The following is an 18,736-nucleotide window of genomic DNA, read 5'->3' on the forward strand; positions in this document are numbered from 1 at the left end:
AGAGAATGACGAGGACTGTGATGTTTTCATTTTTAAATTTATTGGATTATATTGAAAATATTTTTTGAAATTATTGATTAACAATTTAAATAATAACTAATTATTAATGAAGAATAATTTTCGTCACTAAATTTGCATCTATATAAAATGGGGTGAGGTGTAGATTTTAGACAAAAATGAGGTGGAGTGTAATTCTAACAAACCTTGAGAGGGGTGAGTGTATTTTACTCAATCATTTATACTAAAAATATAATTTAGTGGACCTATATAAATTTTAATCAAACAAAATGAAAAAAAAAATGTAGTGTTGCTAACACTTCCCTAATAGGAATGAAATTCAAAAAGAGAATAGAATAAGATTGCGTTCCCACTTCACTTTATAGTGTAAATTGAGTGGAGATGAGAGAGACTAGAAGAAATTAGAGATAAAACATAATATAATAATAAGTCCTTAGTTCCCCACTCTCACTACATTCATTCCTGCTACCTTCATGTTTGAAGCCTTTCTTTCTGGAAGCTAGGGAGAGAAAGTGTGTTTCTTTTTAGGAGACTTTGGTGTTTCTAGAGGGAAATAACTCTAAATCATTGTCTCAAGTCTGTGAGAGAGTTGAAAGGAAACCCCCTCCAATGTTGATTTAGCTGTGAGCAAGTTTCTGCTAATGAGTTGTTTGTTTTAAATATTATGTTCCATCTTAGTAAAAAGTTCAAAACTTTCATTGTTTTTAGTTAAAGTTCAAAACTTTTCTTGTTTCTGAGTCTTAATGCCTAGCCATTTTGCTTTCATTTTGTGTTTATTATGCAGGAACCTTGAGTTTCTATCCTGTTAGAAGTCCCACATTGGCTAGAGATAAGGCCAATCAAGTGTTTATAAGGGTTGTGCAAACCTCAACTCTTGAGCTAGCTTTTGTGGTTGAGTATAGGCCTCCCAATTTCTAATATGGTATCAGAGCCTATCCTAGATCCATTTGTTGTGTGGAGACCTCCCATATTTGGGCCACCCGTTGTTGTTCCCACGTTCCAGTCTGTTCAAATCCTGGACGTGAGGGGGTGTGTTAGAAGTCCCACATTGGCTAGAGATAAGGCCAATCAAGTGTTTATAAGGGTTGTGCAAACCTCAACTCTTGAGTTAGCTTTTGTGGTTGAGTATAGGCTTATTCTGAGCCTTCAGAATGAAATTGATGACAGGGATCAGAAGATGATGGAGATGGAGCATAAACATAGTGAGGAAGTTGCTATGGTCCGAAGAGTCGTTATACGGCTTGGAGAGGAAATTAAGTACAAAGAGAAAAGTCTGCTTGAAATGGAATGCAAGTACAATGAGTCTTTGAATAAGGTGCACAAGTTGATGAAAGAGAAAGATGAAGTGCATGATGCCCAGGAAGGTATAACTTTGAACTATGATGTTGGAAGGAGAAAATGTTATCTGTATGTAAAACTTGCTAGAATGTAAAATTTTCTAATATGCACTTTTATTAGCAAATTATACTTATTTTGGTTTGAAATTTATTTTTGCCATTATGTCATTGCTTCTGTAAAGCTACTTTTTTTTTATAATGTCTGTAAATAGGGGTGTAAATAGGGGTGGGAATAGGCCAGGCCGTTCGTAGGGGCCTATGGCCTAGCCTACCACAGGCCCAGGCCAGGCCAGACCAAATTGGTAAATAGCCAAGGCTTAGGCTTTTTGAAAAGCCTATTTAGTTAAAAAGGTCAGGCTCAGGCCATTCAACAAGCCTTGTAAGCCTTACAGGCTAGCCTATTTAAGTAAATATGATTAGTATTTTTTGGTAAATTGTAAATATGATAAGTATAAATATATTTTACCCTTGATGATGTCTATATATTAAAAATTTATAATAATATCTTGATATTATATACTTATTGAGATTTTAGTATATTTAAGCAAATTGACTTATATAACGATTCAAAGTTATAAGTCTTTTTAAAAATAAATATATGACGTATTTAAATATCTTAATATGGCGTGTGATTTTAAATTGACTCTTCAACTCTAAGAAACCAACATAATCTCGTTTAGTTTCATCACGACCTATTAGCTGATAATATTATAAGTCTGATTGTTGAAAATATTATTTTAGTATAATTTAACCCGTTAGCTTATAAGTTTGATAACTTCTTTACAGATAAATTTATTAACAAACGTAAAACTCTTGTTGTGAAACGGGTCTTTAAACAGGCTGCCAGGCCAAGCCAGGCTTTCGGAAGGCCCAGACCAGGCTCGAAAAAAAAGCCTTTGATAGGCCATAGGCCAGGCTCAGGCCTTAAGATTTTTAAACAGGCTAAGCCTATTTAAGCAAAGCCTACCTAGGCCTAGCCTATTCCCACCCCTATCTGTAAAGCTACTTTAGTCATAATAACTAGGACTACTGGAATCAGTCACTGGATGCACAACTATATGATGAGCATCTTCTCCTTAGGATTCAAGACCAAATTTACCATCTTATAACTTCTTTAATGTGACACTCTGGTTTCTCCTGCATTTGTCTTTATGTGTGTGTGTGTGTGTGTGTGAGAGAGAGAGAGAGAGAGAGAGAGAGTTGGGTTGCCTTTAAAATATTATTGGAATTTTATTTTTAATAATGCTTGCTTTGTTTTCTTTTGTTAAACTTATGCTTAATATTTTCTAGAATTACACAAGATGAGGGTCAAGAACTCTAAGATGAATGATGACATGGAATGTTTGAAGATAGACAATTGGTACCTTAGCAAGCAATTGGAGGAGAGTAAAGCCCTAAATGATCAACAGGAGAAGAATTTCATAGAGGAGATTCAAAAAGTAAGTAACGGTCAGATTCTTCAGATGCCTGAAAATAAATCATTAGAAGGATTTTATATAATCAGATCCCCAGTCTATTTCTAGTACCAGTTTTATTTACTTGGTTGCATTTTAATTTTTAGACTTTTTCACTCTAATTTTGCCTGTAATAAGATATGGTTATTTTAGCTACATATATAGTGTACTCAGTGCCAATTTTGAGGAAAACAAGCTGAGATTTTAGATCATTCTCCGGAAGCTAACTTATTTTGGATGGGTAAAGAACATGAAATAATTTGATGTGGTAGTGATTCTAAGAAAACTATTTTAGAATCTCTAGAATCTTGTGAATTATAAACTTCCACTTGGACATGTCATGCCACTGATAGCAAACTAGAAATAAGATTCTGATTATTATTGAAAAAATTCAAGAGCTCTCAGAGCTTACAAGAAGATCAGAACAGGTTCTTCCTAGAGAAGGAATACTGTGGTTAACCAAGCTTATTAATATGTAAATAGAGTCAGTTGCAAACTGATGGAAAGCTGTTATACTATTAGAGGTAGTTAGGGCTGGTGAAGAGTTTAAATTTGAATTTCTCGCCATGACTCAAAGATGCACGACAGGGCTATGATATCATCCAAGAAAAAATGACAGAAGAAATTAAATCTCCTTTCATTGATTAAGAATGAATGCGGTACTTCAGTTAATATGTACTTATGAGGCTCTATTTTACATGTTATCATATGTACTTATGAGGCTCTATTTTACATGTTATCATATCTCCTAACCTCTTAACTACCCTGCACCAGAATTAGTGACTGACCCATTAGCTAGCTTAACTAACTGATGAGACTCATGTAATAGTTGGAGTCAGTATGAGCTCTTCATGATTGCTATTTTCCTCTTAGTTACTAAATGTCATCGATAGTTTTTATACTAAATCCCTTTACTTGAGCATGATATGATTAACAGATAATGTACATTCACTAATAATATAATGATTTTTTTTTTCTCTTTTTCATTTAGTGATTTAGTCCATGTGATGCTCAATATGGCTGTTTGCTAGGATACTTATTCGTATTTAATTTATTATTGTCATTGAATAATCTTCTTTCTAATTTCTAAATTTTCACTGCCACAGTTGAAAAGAATAATATTACAAGATCAGAGTCATGCAAAAAGTGGTGGCAGTTTGAATGCTGAAATTACTACTTTTAGAAATCAGTTACAGGACAAAATGGATTACTTGGAGCTTGTGGAAGTCCTTAACAGTTCCCTTGTGGTTAAAGAGCACCAATATAAACAAGAAATACTTGATGTGCGGAAAGAATCTCTAGAAGTGAGATTTCCAACCTCTTTAATGAATACTCTTTTGCTAAAATCTATTGATAACAGATGTGAAGTGTAAAATAGATAAACTCTCATAGCTTTCTTTCCTGTAGAGTTTACCAGATATGTTCAGAGGTCAATCTGAACTTGGAATCAAAAGATTGGGAGAATTAGACCCAATACCTTTTCAAAATTTCTGCTTGCAGAGGTACTCACGTGAACAATGGCCGGAGATAGCTGCCAAGTTATGTTCATCATGGGAAGAGAATCTGAAGGATTCAGCTTGGCATCCTTTCAAAATGATTGAGGTCAATGGCATTTTACAGGTACGTACATGCTTATGAATTTTCACTATGAATCAAATGGATATCATCTTTAGTACCTTCATGAAGGTGAAAACTCAATATGAGAAGCATATAAGTGTATTTGATCTTTTAAATTATATGACTACTCTTTAGTATCATCGTAAAGAAGGGAAGAATTTAAGATTGTTCAGTTGCACATGTCAAACAAAAAATATAGAATAAATTGAATGGTTGTCAGAATGCAGATTGAGTAGTAGTTGTATAACAACCATAAATATTCCATGTTTGATTTGGGGCTAAGTGTTGAAAAAAGGATGCAAGAAAGGGGAAAGGGAGATGTCATGATTAAACGAGGACATATATATAGCATTTTCCTCATAATGGTGGAGTCATTGATTTGAGATTTTTGATACTTTCAGGAAGTATTAGATGAAAATGATGAAAAACTGAAAGGATTGAGGAATGAGTGTGGTGAACTGGTATACAAGGCTGTGGGAAATGCATTGATGGAAATAGAAGAATACAATTCAAGTGGAAGATATGCAATCCCTGAAATTTAGAACTGGAAGGAGGAAAGGAAAGCTACTTTGAAAGAAATTTTCCAATATATTATCAGGCTATTGAAGACTCACAAGCGCAAAAGAAAGTAGAACTTCTTTCTCTCAGGTCCTGCAAGTATTTTTAAATGTAATTCACCAATATATTGTTAGACCATTATGATTATGTTACATTATGAAATTTTTTATTGCCATTTATCCATTTACATTAGGTGTCTGTGAATAACTTGTATTGATTAAAGTTTCTTTCTTATAGTCTCAAAGCTAAAAAGAATGGCAGAAGCAAAACATGGTTGAAAGAGAAGATGGATCAAGTGCATAGGAGATCAGAAGAAGACTTATTAGACACAAGGACCTTTTTTTTTGATAAAATCCATCTGTATAGTTTGCTGCTAAATTTATTTGTCTATAAATATGTATATTACCAGGTGGGTTTAAAAACTCTTGACACTCTCCCCATAAAGTGGTAGTAGTACTTGGTGGTGGTGCAAAGAGTTGATAACCAACTTTTCCAAGTATAACTAGGTGGTTAACCCATGTTTTGAATTGTCATACATATTTAATTAATAGTATGGATACTTTCATATTTTGAAATTAAAAAATTATTTGAAATTATATATTAATGTTATATGGAGAAAAAAAAAATTTCACTCCTTAATATGAGTTGCACTATTATTTGGTGAAGTAGAAAGGAAATAGAAAGAACTAACTATTAGTCTATTAACCCTATCATTATCTTGTAAAATAAACACAACAGGAGGGGGTGATGCCAAAAAAAGAAAGGGGTTGTTCTCTCTGTGTGCAGCACTGCATTCCCTTGGAGCATGGTGGAGAGTAAGTTGCCGCCTAAGATGGAGAAGGCGGAGTCTGGAGAACATCTAAAACCTAAACTTGAAGATTGAAGAGACCCCAAACCTCTTTGTCTTAGTAAATTAATAACCTCTTGCGAATTATCTGATTCATTTTGCACATTTCTATACCCCACCTGGCCACCTTCCAGCACAGACTTAAACCATGCTTAATGGCCAACTTCCACTTACAAAGCATCGCCCACACCTGCTTAATATTACAACTCATAATTACAATTTCTAATTTGTGCAACCTTAATTAGAAAAAAAAAAACTAATATCTTCATTAACATCCTTGATGCAGTTGGTCAAGAAACATCAATTCGCTTAGTAGAAATTGGTGATGAAGACGAGGAACAACTTTCATGAAAATGTTAGCGAGTTGGAGTTGCTAGGTGGGATGAGGAAGAGAAATAACACGATCGTCAAAAATCTCATGAATGGAATGACAGTCCACCTCAATATATTTAGCGCCCTGATGAAAAACTGGATTGCCAGTACTATGTATAGTCTTTTCAATATAAAGAGGGGTGACATCATGCCTAGGGAATCCTAGTTAAGCCAACAAGTCATGAAGCCAAATTATCTCTGAACAAGTTGTAGACATAGCCCGATATTCAGACTCAATGGAGGACTTGGAAACTCGAACTTATTTTTACTCTTCCATGAAATCAGGGCAAGACCAAGAAATATGCATTAACCGAAGGCAGATCGCTGAGTATCAAGACAATCAGCCCAATCTGCATCACTTCTTGTTTGTTTCCCTAAGCCACTAACCAGACTTTGGAACGATTAAGAGATCCATCAAAGTTCAGCTTCACAAAGTAAACTCATTTGCAACCAATGAGTTTAACGCTCGACGGACAAGAAACAATGTCCCAAGTAAAATTCTCCTGCAGTTCCTAGAGTCTTGCTTTCACCCAACGCATATCCTTAATAATTGTTGAATAACATGTAGGAATAGATAGGCAAGATAAAGTAGCAGTAAGAGAAGTATGTTCACATCCATACCTATCAGGTGCACGATGCATACGAGAGGATTTACGTATGGTAACCAGTGATGATTCTGACGAAGAAGCTTCAGCAGGAACGTGTGGATCAAAATTAGGAGGTGAGGGATCAACATCAGGAAGTGGTTGATCAGCATTAGAAAATGGTGGATCAGCACCGAGAAGAGACAGATCAATATCTGCATGTGGTGGAATAATCGGGCGTCTAACACATACATGTCCAGGTTTATAACGTGCTGCATATAGAGAAACGTGAGCAAAACCAGGAAGAGTGACAAACTTGTTAGGCCTATAAGGAGAACAGGAAAAAAATATTGATGATATAAGAAAATTACGTTCCTAGAAATTCAGATGCGATTAACAGAGACATCATAACACAATAACCCATTTTTTAGTGTTACTATATCCTAGAAAAGCGGTAGTAAGTGGATAAAACATACACATCCAAAAGGATAAATGATATCTAACTAGCATGAACATTAAAGAGATGAAAGAAAGAGGAATCAAGTTGATCAAATAGATCGCAGTGGACAAAGCTTCAACCAAAAATTGAGAGGAAACAGAGGCCTCAAAGAGTAATGTTCTAGTGACATATAGCAAGTGACAATTATTCCACTCAACAACGTCATTTTATTGAGGCGTAAAGGACATGAACATTGAAAAAATGATGTCTTTTTACTGCAAGTACTCTTGAAAGGCATGAGGACATACTCGTCACTAGAGTCGGAGAGTAAGATCTTATTATTCTATGGAACTAATTCTCAACATAAGATAAAAACTTCTTAAAGTTAGAAAAAACTCCAGCTTTAGAGTGAAGAAAATATACCCAAGCAAAGCGGATATAGGCGTCGATAAACATCACAAAGTACTTATATTGTGCATGAGATAGGAGACACAACTCAAAGATCATAATGAACAATTAGTGTGTTTAATTGGTTGCAATTCTCAAACGTTAATATGAGCTCCAACTGTGGATCAGAGCCTCAATTGTAGATCTCAACCGTTTTGAAAATGTTTGGGAACCAATTTTGAGAATCGATTCTACAAGTTTGATCCGGATCTGGCAGAATTGACTTGAGGTAGCTTCTCTATCAGCTTGATCTGATTTTGTGTATATGTACTACAATAATTCAATTACGAAAATCAATTTTGGGTATATTTATCCATACATAAATCATGTCACTTAAATTCACGTCACAAGATTCAATTTTGACCAAATCCAATTATGGTCAGATCCAATTCTGCTAACACTGATTCAAACACACTATATCAAAACATTTGGCTACCTAATGAACATGAGACGGAAAAGATAAGGAATTGTTTTTAGCCAATTTGCACGTAGAATAAGAAAAATAAAAAATAACATTATTATTTCCTTATAATCCAGTTTTTAGCAAATAAGACAAAACAATTGATGACATACTTTTTTATGCCAATCCTCACACTTTTGGAATAACTTTACGGTGCCCACTAGGGTGGACCTCTTTTTTTTTGGTCCACCGGTGGACCACGATTAATCACCGTTAGATCTGAGAATATTAGAATATTTTATAATTGAATGGTTAGGATTAGTTGAATAATAAAAGGGTAAAAAAATAATTTGACAACCTACAGCTCCTCCTCTTACATGCTCTTCTCCCAGCTCATGTGCGGCATTTCTTGCCACATCCTGATCCGAAAAATGTTGTTCGTGGAAGAAACACTGCTAAGCAACGTTGGGAACAAAAGGGGGTGGGGGTGGGGATGCATTCCTTTTCAGGCCAGTGTTCAGTCAATTAAGGTATGTGAATCTTTGTTAATATCTATGCCCCAAGTATTGGTGCTTAGAGGAGAAGGCTTCGAGATGAATCAGAGCTTGATCTAGTTGGATTGTCTTTCAACTTGTGGGTGGTTCTGCAATCATCTTTGTTTTTTTGTGTGGATTTTTTCAGAAATGCTGATGGCTTAAATTACAATGTAAATTTTGCAGGTTTCCTTTTTCTCCAGCACTCTCCGCCTTCCCACCTTCACCTCCATACCCTCTTTGCAACACTTCCTATTACAAAACCCAGAAATAGAAACCAAAGAAGAAAAATTGAATCTTTTAAGTTGAAAAACAAAGACAAAACGAAACTCAAAAACCCACCCAGAAACAACAAAAAAGAGAAGAAAGATTGAATCTTGTCTAATTGAAACCCACAAAAAATAGAGATAATGCATTACCAAGAAAGTTGAAACACATAAAACTCAGAAACAAGAATAAGAGTGAAGCTAGATTGAATCCTTTTTACTGAAACCAAGAAAAAATAGAGACATGGCAGGCATTGATCTGTGCTAACAAAGAGAAGAAGATTGAAGAAGAAAAAGAAGCATAAGAGAATATGGAAGATGGATCTATGCAAGCTTTTGATTTTTGATTTGTGGGCACTTTTGATTTTGATTTTTTAAGAGAAGAAGGTGATGATTTTGATATTGACAGAGAAAGGGATGGCAGAAAATTAAGAGGTGTACAAAAAAGCTGATGACTTCATCAATGGGTTTAAGAAGCAACTGATGTTGCAGTGGAGATGATCAACGCAAATTGAAAGCAATAAGGAAGTTCCGATGAAGAAGGACAGTGAAAGTAAGGACAGGAAAGTTGGAGGAAGAAAGAGAAAAAGGGGTAAAGTCTCAATTACTCTTGGTGCAAAGTCAAATATACCCATGGTGCACCGGTAAACCAAAAATAAAATGGTCCACCCTAGTGGGCACCTTTACTTTACAAGCAAAAGACAAAAGACTAGGAAATGAAAATTTAAGAGGAAATAATCTACCCACTTTAGGCCCTCTTGCGATCACCTTCCCTTGTGCTTTTTTTTTTTGTCGATTTCTCTGATGCTTGAACCTGCATAAAACAGCCCAAGCCCATGCAAGAAAAATTAAAATTCCAATTATAATCCACCAATTAACCACCTGAAATTAAGTTGGAAGCGAAGTCTAGGAATAATATTATCATTAACAATTTGAATGTTCTTGGACCATTATAAGGATGATGCTGCAAATATTTAGCAGATGTAAAATATATTGACAATTTCTCAAGTACCCATTTAAAAAAAAGCGTTTTTTACTTTTTTTTCTTTGATTTATCATGTTTTCTACCATCGTCAAATTTTTAAATTTATAATTTAGTCTCTTGTATTTAAAAAATGATCTGAACCTTTTTGGTTTGATATTAAAATCAGTACTTTTTTATTGGATTTGTAATTACCCGTGATTTTTGTTGGACAAACAAATCAATAGTTTTTATTGTGAGATTTCATTTGCCCATTGAACATGCAATATATTAATTAACCACCATCTGCGAACATGATTGTCTGCTTCGAGTGGGTTATCGGGGAAATCCAGAAAAAGAATCACATTAACGGAGCAGAGTAAGGGAGCCCGCGCGGTGGTGAGCAGCTGGTGAGAGGAGAAGAAGTCGTAACTGAGAAAAAGGTGAAAGAAAATGAAGTAAATGTTAAATTACAAGTATATCTGTTGAGCTAAAAAACTACGAGGACTACGACTCTCGACATCATGGTGCAAAGGTGGGTTCTCGACAACAAGGGCTATGGCGAAACCGGCAACTCAGCATACGGTGCCCCTCAAAGTCAAGTTAGGAAGAGTTATATCTCGACAAACTCAGCAGATGAAGAAATCTCGATCATCTTAATGGAAGAGGCAGTTACCGAGTAACAAGTAACTACAAGCACGTGCATATACCCACGATGCCACGAATAGCAACGGTTGCCCACGACTCAGAACCACCCACCTGGCAATAGAGTCACGTGCTCGAAAACCAGCGGCTAAACGTGGGGCATGGCGCCAAAATTCAAAACCCACGAAGCCATCATGCACCCAAGAAAAACCGCCAAGAACGTGGGCAATGACAGCACTATAAATAGAAGAAGCAGCAGCAGAAAGAGGGGTTCCCAACTCAAAACTCCGAAAGCTCACCAAAAAGCTCTAAACGTCCGCATCAATGAGACTCAGAGAGCAAAACGTGATGATGGAGGAGTATGTTGCAGAACCAACGCTTTAGTTTTCTTGCATTTAAGTTTGTTAATTCCCCAGTTCTTCTACGCATTTCCCTGTCGAGATCTTCATCTTTTGTAGTTTTTATGTTATTTTGATGTATGTGATTTCTTTGTAATTGACCCGTGTGTAATGAAATTCAGTTCTGTTTAAACCAACTTGGTGTTATCGAAAAAGCACTCACACACGCAACACTTTGGCAAAGCGTTTTCTCAAAAGGACCCCGAATCTAAACTTCCTTTAGTCGAACTAAGAGGATATTTGTTTACCAAAAAACCACGTAAACAAATTGGCACGCCCGGTGGGACCGTTTTTGTGAAAACTAAGTTTTACAGAAGCGTTTCGTGTGTTTTGTTTGCTGCATGCTATTTGGTATTTGTTACTTGCCTTGATTGTGATTTATATGCACCTGAGAAGTGGTAAGACTATAAGTATGGCGAGCAATCGAGGAAGAACCTCTCCTCAAGGGTCTAACGTGGGTAATCAGAGCAGCCATGGGGGAAGTAGTGGTAACAATAATGAAGAAGTGTCTACTGGAATGGGGCATGGCACCACTATGCCAACCCAGGATGTAGCAATCTCTGCAGTTGCAGAAATGCCTGTATCTACATCAGTGCAGACACAAATTGTTCCAACAGTTACGAGGGAAAACATGCCTTATGGTATGCCTACGTCCATGATGCAAGGCATACAAGGCGCGTATTCGACGTTCCCTGAAAATGTTCCCCCATTCAGCATACCCCCTTTTGGGGCAAATGGAACAATGCTAAATTTGGGGAGTCGAGTTAGCCCTCCTATTCTTGGATCCAGTTCACAAGTTTATTTATCTACAGGTATGAATACTAGTTCACTTCAAGCCATTAGGCAACAGGTACATGACAGTAACCATGAAATGGTTAACATGTTATCTCGACAGATAGGTGAGTTAATCAACCCTGTGCTCCAAAATAATAATGCCAATAATCAGCATTTGGCACGACAGATGGATCGTTTGGCGACAGCCCTGGGGGCACCAGTCGAAATCCAACCGGCACCAGGGATTAACCAAATCCCGTTGCCTAACCATGTCCCTGCCCCTGTGCGCTACCAGGCGCCGCAACGCCAAGAGATGAGGGCAAACCCTTTGTACGAGGCAGTGCAGCCGCCATTGCAAAATGTATATATGGTAAACAGGGAAGAACACGCTGATGGTGTGCTAGAAAGAATTCGACACCAGAACGCTGGGGGGCAACAAAATGTTGCTGCTGTAGTGGAACAATTGTTGAACCAACATGGCTTCAACGTGGGTTTCGCGAATAGACCCCATTTTGTGTCGGCCTTTACAGAGGAAGTTCTCGAATCAGAGCTTCCTCGAGGCTGGAAGGTCCCCAAATTCACTAAGTTCTCCGGGGATTCAGGGGAGTCCACTGTAGAACACATAGCCAGGTACCAAATCGAAGCAGGGGACCTAGCCATCAATGAAAACTTGAAAATGAAGTACTTCCCGAGTTCTTTAACTAAGAATGCATTTACCTGGTTCACTACCCTCGCTCCTAGGTCAGTCCATACATGGGCCCAGTTGGAAAGAATTTTCCACGAACAATTCTTTAGGGGAGAGTGCAAAGTGAGTCTGAAAGATTTGGCTAGTGTCAAAAGAAAGCCAGCAGAGTCCATTGATGATTATCTAAACAGGTTTAGGATGCTTAAATCTCGGTGTTTCACCCATGTCCCTGAACACGAGCTAGTTGTCTTAGCCGCTGGTGGTCTAGAGTATTCTATTGGGAAGAAAATCGACACTCAATATATTCAAGATATGTCCTTACTCGCAGACAGAGTGAGGCACATCGAAGTGCTAAAGGCCGAAAAGTCTGAGGAAAGGGCCAAGACTACTAAGTGGCCAAAGAAGGAGAAGGTAGCGTACATAGATGCGGATCCAGTATGTCAAAGTCCATGTGTCTATCGAGAAGTTCCTGAAGACGTCGGATTAAATGATGTCAATCTGGCTGAACTTCAGCCAGGGGATCCTTATGTTTGTAAAGCATTGAAACCACGTGAAAACAAACTTGGGGAGCAAAACCCCAAGAACACGATTCCTGCTGTGAAAACTTATACTTTTGATGTGACCAAATGTGATGCAATTTATGATATACTTGTGTCTAATGGTTTGCTTGTGGTCCCTAAAGACCAAAAACTTCCTTCTCCTGAACAAAGGAAAAGGAAGAAATATTGTAAATATCACAACTTTTTTGGTCATTGGACCTCACAATGTGTTCGTTTCAGGGATCTTGTGCAGGGGGCATTGGATTCGGGAAGGCTCAAGTATGACGAGAAAGCCAAAAGCCAAATGAAGATTGATTCCGACCCACTGCAGGTAGCTGAAGCCAACTACGTGGAACCTTTCTACATTGGCATGGTCGACATTTCTGAGAAGCTAAATCTGGGCCTGATACTCGAGGAAGCAAAGGAGGAAAACATGGCTGTCGAAGAACCAGAGGTCGCGAAAGAGGTGAGCCTAGAGGAGGTTTACCCCAAGGCAGGAGAAACTCTTGTTGAGTTTTTGTCACGAAGCAAAGATGGCGAGAAAGAGGTCATGCTTTGTCCTCGGTGTAGTGCCGTTTTCGACAAGTCAGCAGCTAAAGCCTATCAAGATTCTGAGATGAAGAGGCATTACCAGAGCAAAATGCCTGTGTCCAGAAGGTTGAAATATCCCCACGAGGAGTGGATTGAAAGGGATCAAGAACTCGATGGCAATAGAGGCCAAAAGTCAAGAATCAAGGACAAGACTTATGTCCCTGATGCTGGTTTGCCAAAGAATCAATGGTTCAGGTCAGCACCCCCAAAACCGAAGCATCACCAGAAGTGGTCGAAGATCGATTTGGGCCAGGGGTCTTCCTATATTAACAACTCCCGCGTATCACGGAGCTACTCCTATGGCTCTGGAAACTACTATGCCCCTGAGCAAATGACCAGAACTCAATTCAGACGTTTCCTGAGGAAAAGAAAAGCTGAGAGAGAAAGAGGTGGCAAGTTCCGTTCCTTATGGGACATAAAGCCAGAAGATAACCCTCGCAATGAACCTAATGTGGCGTCGATTATTAACCAGCTTGACCACGCCATCAAACAAAGAACAGTTGTGCCATCAAACCCGGCCAAAGAAAAAGGGAAAGATGTGGCTGAGGATGAGGATGAAGACATGCTCGACGATTTCGACGACAGTGATAGGGAAGATCTTAACATCATCTGCATAGTGTATATCTTACCCGCTGAATTCGACAGAATCTCGGAGCTAACCGAAAATGAAGAGGACTACTACGACGAGGAAGAGCCGGATGACAACCCCTTGTGCTACTACGTGATGCAAAAAGGATCCGTCGAAGACGAAAGAGCTATTTTCCAGAGGCCAACGGAGCAGATGAAAAGCCATTTGAAGCCGTTGTTCGTTTGGGCAAAAGTCGACGAAAAAGGAGTCAATAAAGTTCTTGTCGACGGAGGAGCCACAATCAATTTAATGCCTAAGTTCATGCTCAAGAAATTGGGCAAAACTGAAGCAGACCTAATCCCTCACGACATGGTCCTTTCCGACTACGAGGGGAAGACAGGTTCTTCTTTAGGAGCAATTATGTTGAACATAACCGTAGGAGCGGTAGCCCGTTCCACATTGTTCATCGTGGTGCCCTCAAAAGCCAACTACAACCTGCTATTGGGGAGAGAATGGATCCACGGCGTGGGGGCAGTGCCCTCAACCCTGCACCAACGTATTTCCATTTGGAAAGCAGATGGAGTCGTCGAGAATGTGCAAGTAGATCAGAGCTACTACTTAGCGGAGACAGGCTACGTCAGCAAAAAGAATTTCGACAAAAGTTTAGCCACAATTGCTCCTCTAGACACAGTGGCCTCCCAATATTTCAACCCGTACTCAGAGTACTCAGTGACATTAGATCCTATCATGGGTTTGAACCTTAATGAAGCATACAAACCTGATGCCATGAGTGGATGGCACAGCGATGAAGAAAAGGATGCCACAACTGAGTGGCAAAATGAGGTTAAAGATGATTAATTCGAGCCTAGCTCGGATTTCGGCTTATGCAGCCGAAAACAGAATAAGGACGGCCTTAGAGGCCGCAAGAATAGCCAAAGAAATGGCTACTGAAGAAACCAATGCCTCAATTCTGCCTGTCGAAATGACATCCCAAGAGGAGGCAACAGCAAATGAGGATAACACGTGCATAAGAAAAAACGAGCAGAGAGTCGATGAATGCGAATTCGAGGATCTTTGCGATTTGAGACTGGATTGCATCTATGATGACGGTCCATTAGGTTTCGAAAAGCCAGTGGTCGACATTTCCAAGAAAATGGAAGCACAAGACCCTTTGGAAGAAGTGGACCTGGGAGATGGCTTAGAAAAGAGGCCAAAGACTGTTTCGCTTGGGATTATGATGAAATTGACCCAGAGTTGAAGGACAGGATGGTGAAATTACTCAAGGAATTCAAAGACTGTTTCGCTTGGGATTATGATGAAATGCCTGGCCTCAGTCGAGAATTGGTGGAATTGAAGTTACCCATCAAAGAAGACAAGAAACCGGTCAAGCAATTGCCCAGGAGGTTCCATCCAGATGTGTTGGTGAAAATCAAGGAAGAAATTGAAAGACTCCTCAGGTGTAAATTTATCAGAACGGCTCGATACGTGGACTGGCTAGCCAACGTGGTTCCAGTGATCAAGAAGAATGGAAAGATGAGAGTTTGCATCGATTTCCGAGATCTTAACGCTGCCACTCCAAAAGACGAGTATCACATGCCTATTGCTGAGATGATGGTGGATTCAGCTGCTGGTCACGAATATTTAAGCTTGTTGGATGGTTACTCAGGTTACAACCAAATCTTCATAGCAGAAGAGGATGTGTCGAAAACAGCTTTTCGATGTCCTGGTGCCTTGGGGACATACGAGTGGGTGGTCATGCCATTTGGATTGAAAAACGCTGGCGCGACCTACCAAAGGGTAATGAATACCATTTTTCATGATTTTATCGAAACTTTCATGCAGGTTTACATTGATGACATTGTGGTGAAATCCCCATCAAGGGATGACCATTTGTTGCATCTAAGGAAATCCTTTGAGAGGATGAGAAAATATGGCTTGAAGATGAATCCCCTTAAATGTGCCTTTGGTGTTATTGTAGGTGACTTTTTGGGTTTTGTGGTGCATAAAAAGGGCATCGAGATCAACAAGAACAAAGCCAAAGCCATTCTCGACACAAATCCACCAACCAGCAAGAAACAACTGCAATCATTGTTAGGAAAGATTAACTTCCTAAGGAGATTTATTGCCAACCTCAGCGAGAAGACCAAATCATTTTCCCCACTTCTTCGACTCAAGAAAGAAGACACGTTTCGCTGGGAAGCAGAGCACCAGAAAGCATTCGATGAACTCAAAGCGTACTTGTCCAGTCCACCTGTAATGGCACCACCTATAGGAGGAAAGCCAATGAAGCTGTATATCTCTGCCACAGATGGAACCATTGGAAGCATGTTGGCTCAAGAAGATGAAGATAGCAAGGAGAGAGCCATATTTTACTTAAGTAGGGTGTTGAATGATGCAGAAACTCGATACACCATGATCGAGAAATTGTGCTTATGCTTGTACTTCTCTTGTGTAAAGCTGAAATATTATATAAAGCCAATTGATGTAATGGTTTTTTCTCATTATGATATAATAAAGCACATGTTATCTAAACTGATCTTGCACAGTCGAATTGGCAAATGAGCTTTGGCCCTAACCGAATATTCACTCACTTATGCCCCACTAAAGGCAGTTAAGGGGCAAGCAGTCGCTGATTTCCTAGTAGATCATACTTTGCCTAAAGAAATTGTAACCTATGTGGGTGTCCAACCTTGGAAGCTATTTTTCGACTGTTCTAGCCATAAAAATGGCACCGGAATCGGGATGTTCATAGTATCCCCAGGGGGCATCCCCACGAAGTTCAAGTTTAGGATCAAGAAGAAGTGCTCGAACAATGAGGCCGAGTATGATGCTTTGATATCAGGCCTCGAGATCCTAATAGCCTTGGGGGCAAGGAACGTTGTCGTAAAAGGAGACTCTGAGTTGGTAATAAAGCAACTCACCAAGGAATACAAATGCATCAGTGAAAATCTAGCTAAGTACTACACGAAAGCTAATAATCTGTTGGCCAAATTCGACGACGCTAGGCTAGGCCATGTTTCCAGAATAGACAATCAAGAGGCCAATGAATTGGCACAAATCGCGTCAGGATATATGGTCGATAAATATAGGCTAAAAGAGCTTATCGAAGTCAAAGAAAAACTAAACCCCTCTGACCTCAACGTCCTAGTCATTGACAACATGGCACCTAATGATTGGAGAAAGCCAATTGTCGATTACTTGCAAAATCCTGTGGGTACCACAGACAGAAAGACGAAATACAGGGCAATGAGCTATGTCATCATGGGAAACGAGCTATTCAAGAAAAACGTCGACGGAACACTACTGAAGTGTTTAAGTGAAGACGACGCGTTCATAGCTATCTCGGCCGTTCACGATGGGTTATGTGGTGCCCACCAGGCAGGGATCAAGATGAAATGGATCCTATTTCGACAAGGGATGTATTGGCCTACTATTATGAAAGATTGTATGGAGTATGCCAAGGGGTGCCAAGATTGCCAGAGACACGCAGGGATACAACATGTGCCAGCAAGTGAATTACACTCAATCGTTAAACCTTGGTCATTCAGGGGATGGGCTTTAGACCTAATTGGCGAAATTAACCCATGTTCTTCTAAGCAACACAAGTACATAATAGTGGCTATAGATTACTTTACCAAGTGGGTAGAGGCAATTCCTCTACAAAATGTTACCCAGGACACGGTGATCGATTTCATTCAGAATCACATAGTGTATCGTTTCGGGTTACCTGAGTCACTTACTACAGACCAAGGCACAGTATTTGTAGGCCAAAAAGTGGTATCATTCGCGGAATCTTGGGGCATAAAACTCCTAACCTCGACTCCTTATTACGCTCAAGCGAATGGTCAAGTAGAAGCGGCCAACAAAACATTGATCTCCTTGATTAAAAAACATATTGGTCGAAAACCTAAAAGATGGCATCAAACACTGGGCCAAGTGCTTTGGGCTTACAGGAATTCACCTAAAGAAGCTACCGGGGCAACGCCATTTCGATTAGCGTACGGCCAAGAAGTGGTGTTACCAGCAGAAGTATATTTACAATCAAGCAGAATTCAAAGGCAAGAGGAAATTCCAAGTGAAGATTATTGGAATATGATGCTTGATGAATTAGTCAATCTCGACGAAGAAAGACTATTGGCATTGGATACCTTAACCAGGCAAAAGAATCGCGTTGCTAAAGCTTATAATAAAAAGGTTAGAGCTAAATCTTTTATGCCCGGTGATTACGTATGGAAGGTTGTATTACCAGTCGATAAAAGGGATAAACGCTATGGAAAGTGGGCCCCAAACTGGGAAGGCCCTTTCACAGTCGAGAAAGTACTTTTACACAACGCTTATTCGATTAAAGAATTAGAAGGTCGAAATCGACAAATAACGGTAAATGGCAAATACTTAAAAACGTATAAGCCAACGTTGTATGAAGTAAACATCGAATAAGGAAGCAAGAATAAGAAGATAAACAAAGTAAATTGCCAAACTCGAATGTTTTATTAATTGGAATAGAGCATTTACAACTATGGCAAAGAAACTTTAAAAAGGGGGATTGGCCCTATAACTATCGTATTTAGCCCTAAGAGGCTCCATGCGCCTCAAGACATCCTCTTGTTGGGATTCCAGTCTCGACTTCTCCTGTCGAAGATCCAGCTCCTCACGGGCAGCGGAAGAAAGCTTGTCCACCAAGGCTTTCAAAGCTCCCACACTCC

General features: G+C 39.1%; 1 protein-coding gene across 1 annotated transcript; it reads left to right on the top strand.

The window, feature by feature from the left end:
* Positions 1–486: 486 nt before the first annotated feature.
* Positions 487–5,536, top strand: LOC130723908 (factor of DNA methylation 1-like). Its single transcript, XM_057575052.1, has 6 exons — positions 487–1,382; positions 2,646–2,794; positions 3,916–4,113; positions 4,217–4,429; positions 4,828–5,074; positions 5,222–5,536. The coding sequence occupies exons 1-5, from the start codon at positions 938–940 to the stop codon at positions 4,966–4,968; spliced, it is 1,146 nt and encodes a 381-aa protein (XP_057431035.1). The 5' UTR covers positions 487–937; the 3' UTR covers positions 4,969–5,074; positions 5,222–5,536.
* The last annotated feature ends 13,200 nt before the right edge of the window (positions 5,537–18,736 follow it).

Source organism: Lotus japonicus, chromosome 6, assembly GCF_012489685.1.
Source record: "Lotus japonicus ecotype B-129 chromosome 6, LjGifu_v1.2".
In the NCBI taxonomy this organism is placed as follows: domain Eukaryota; kingdom Viridiplantae; phylum Streptophyta; class Magnoliopsida; order Fabales; family Fabaceae; genus Lotus; species Lotus japonicus.

What these genes read in the sequence shown, in the direction of transcription:
- LOC130723908 (XM_057575052.1), top strand. Translation starts at nt 938, where the DNA reads ATGGTATCAGAGCCTATCCTAGATCCATTTGTTGTGTGGAGACCTCCC. An exon ending in TGCGGAAAGAATCTCTAGAA is followed by an intron (nt 4,114 to 4,216) that starts GTGAGATTTCCA and finishes TCTTTCCTGTAG; the next exon opens with AGTTTACCAGATATGTTCAG. An exon ending in AGGTCAATGGCATTTTACAG is followed by an intron (nt 4,430 to 4,827) that starts GTACGTACATGC and finishes TGATACTTTCAG; the next exon opens with GAAGTATTAGATGAAAATGA.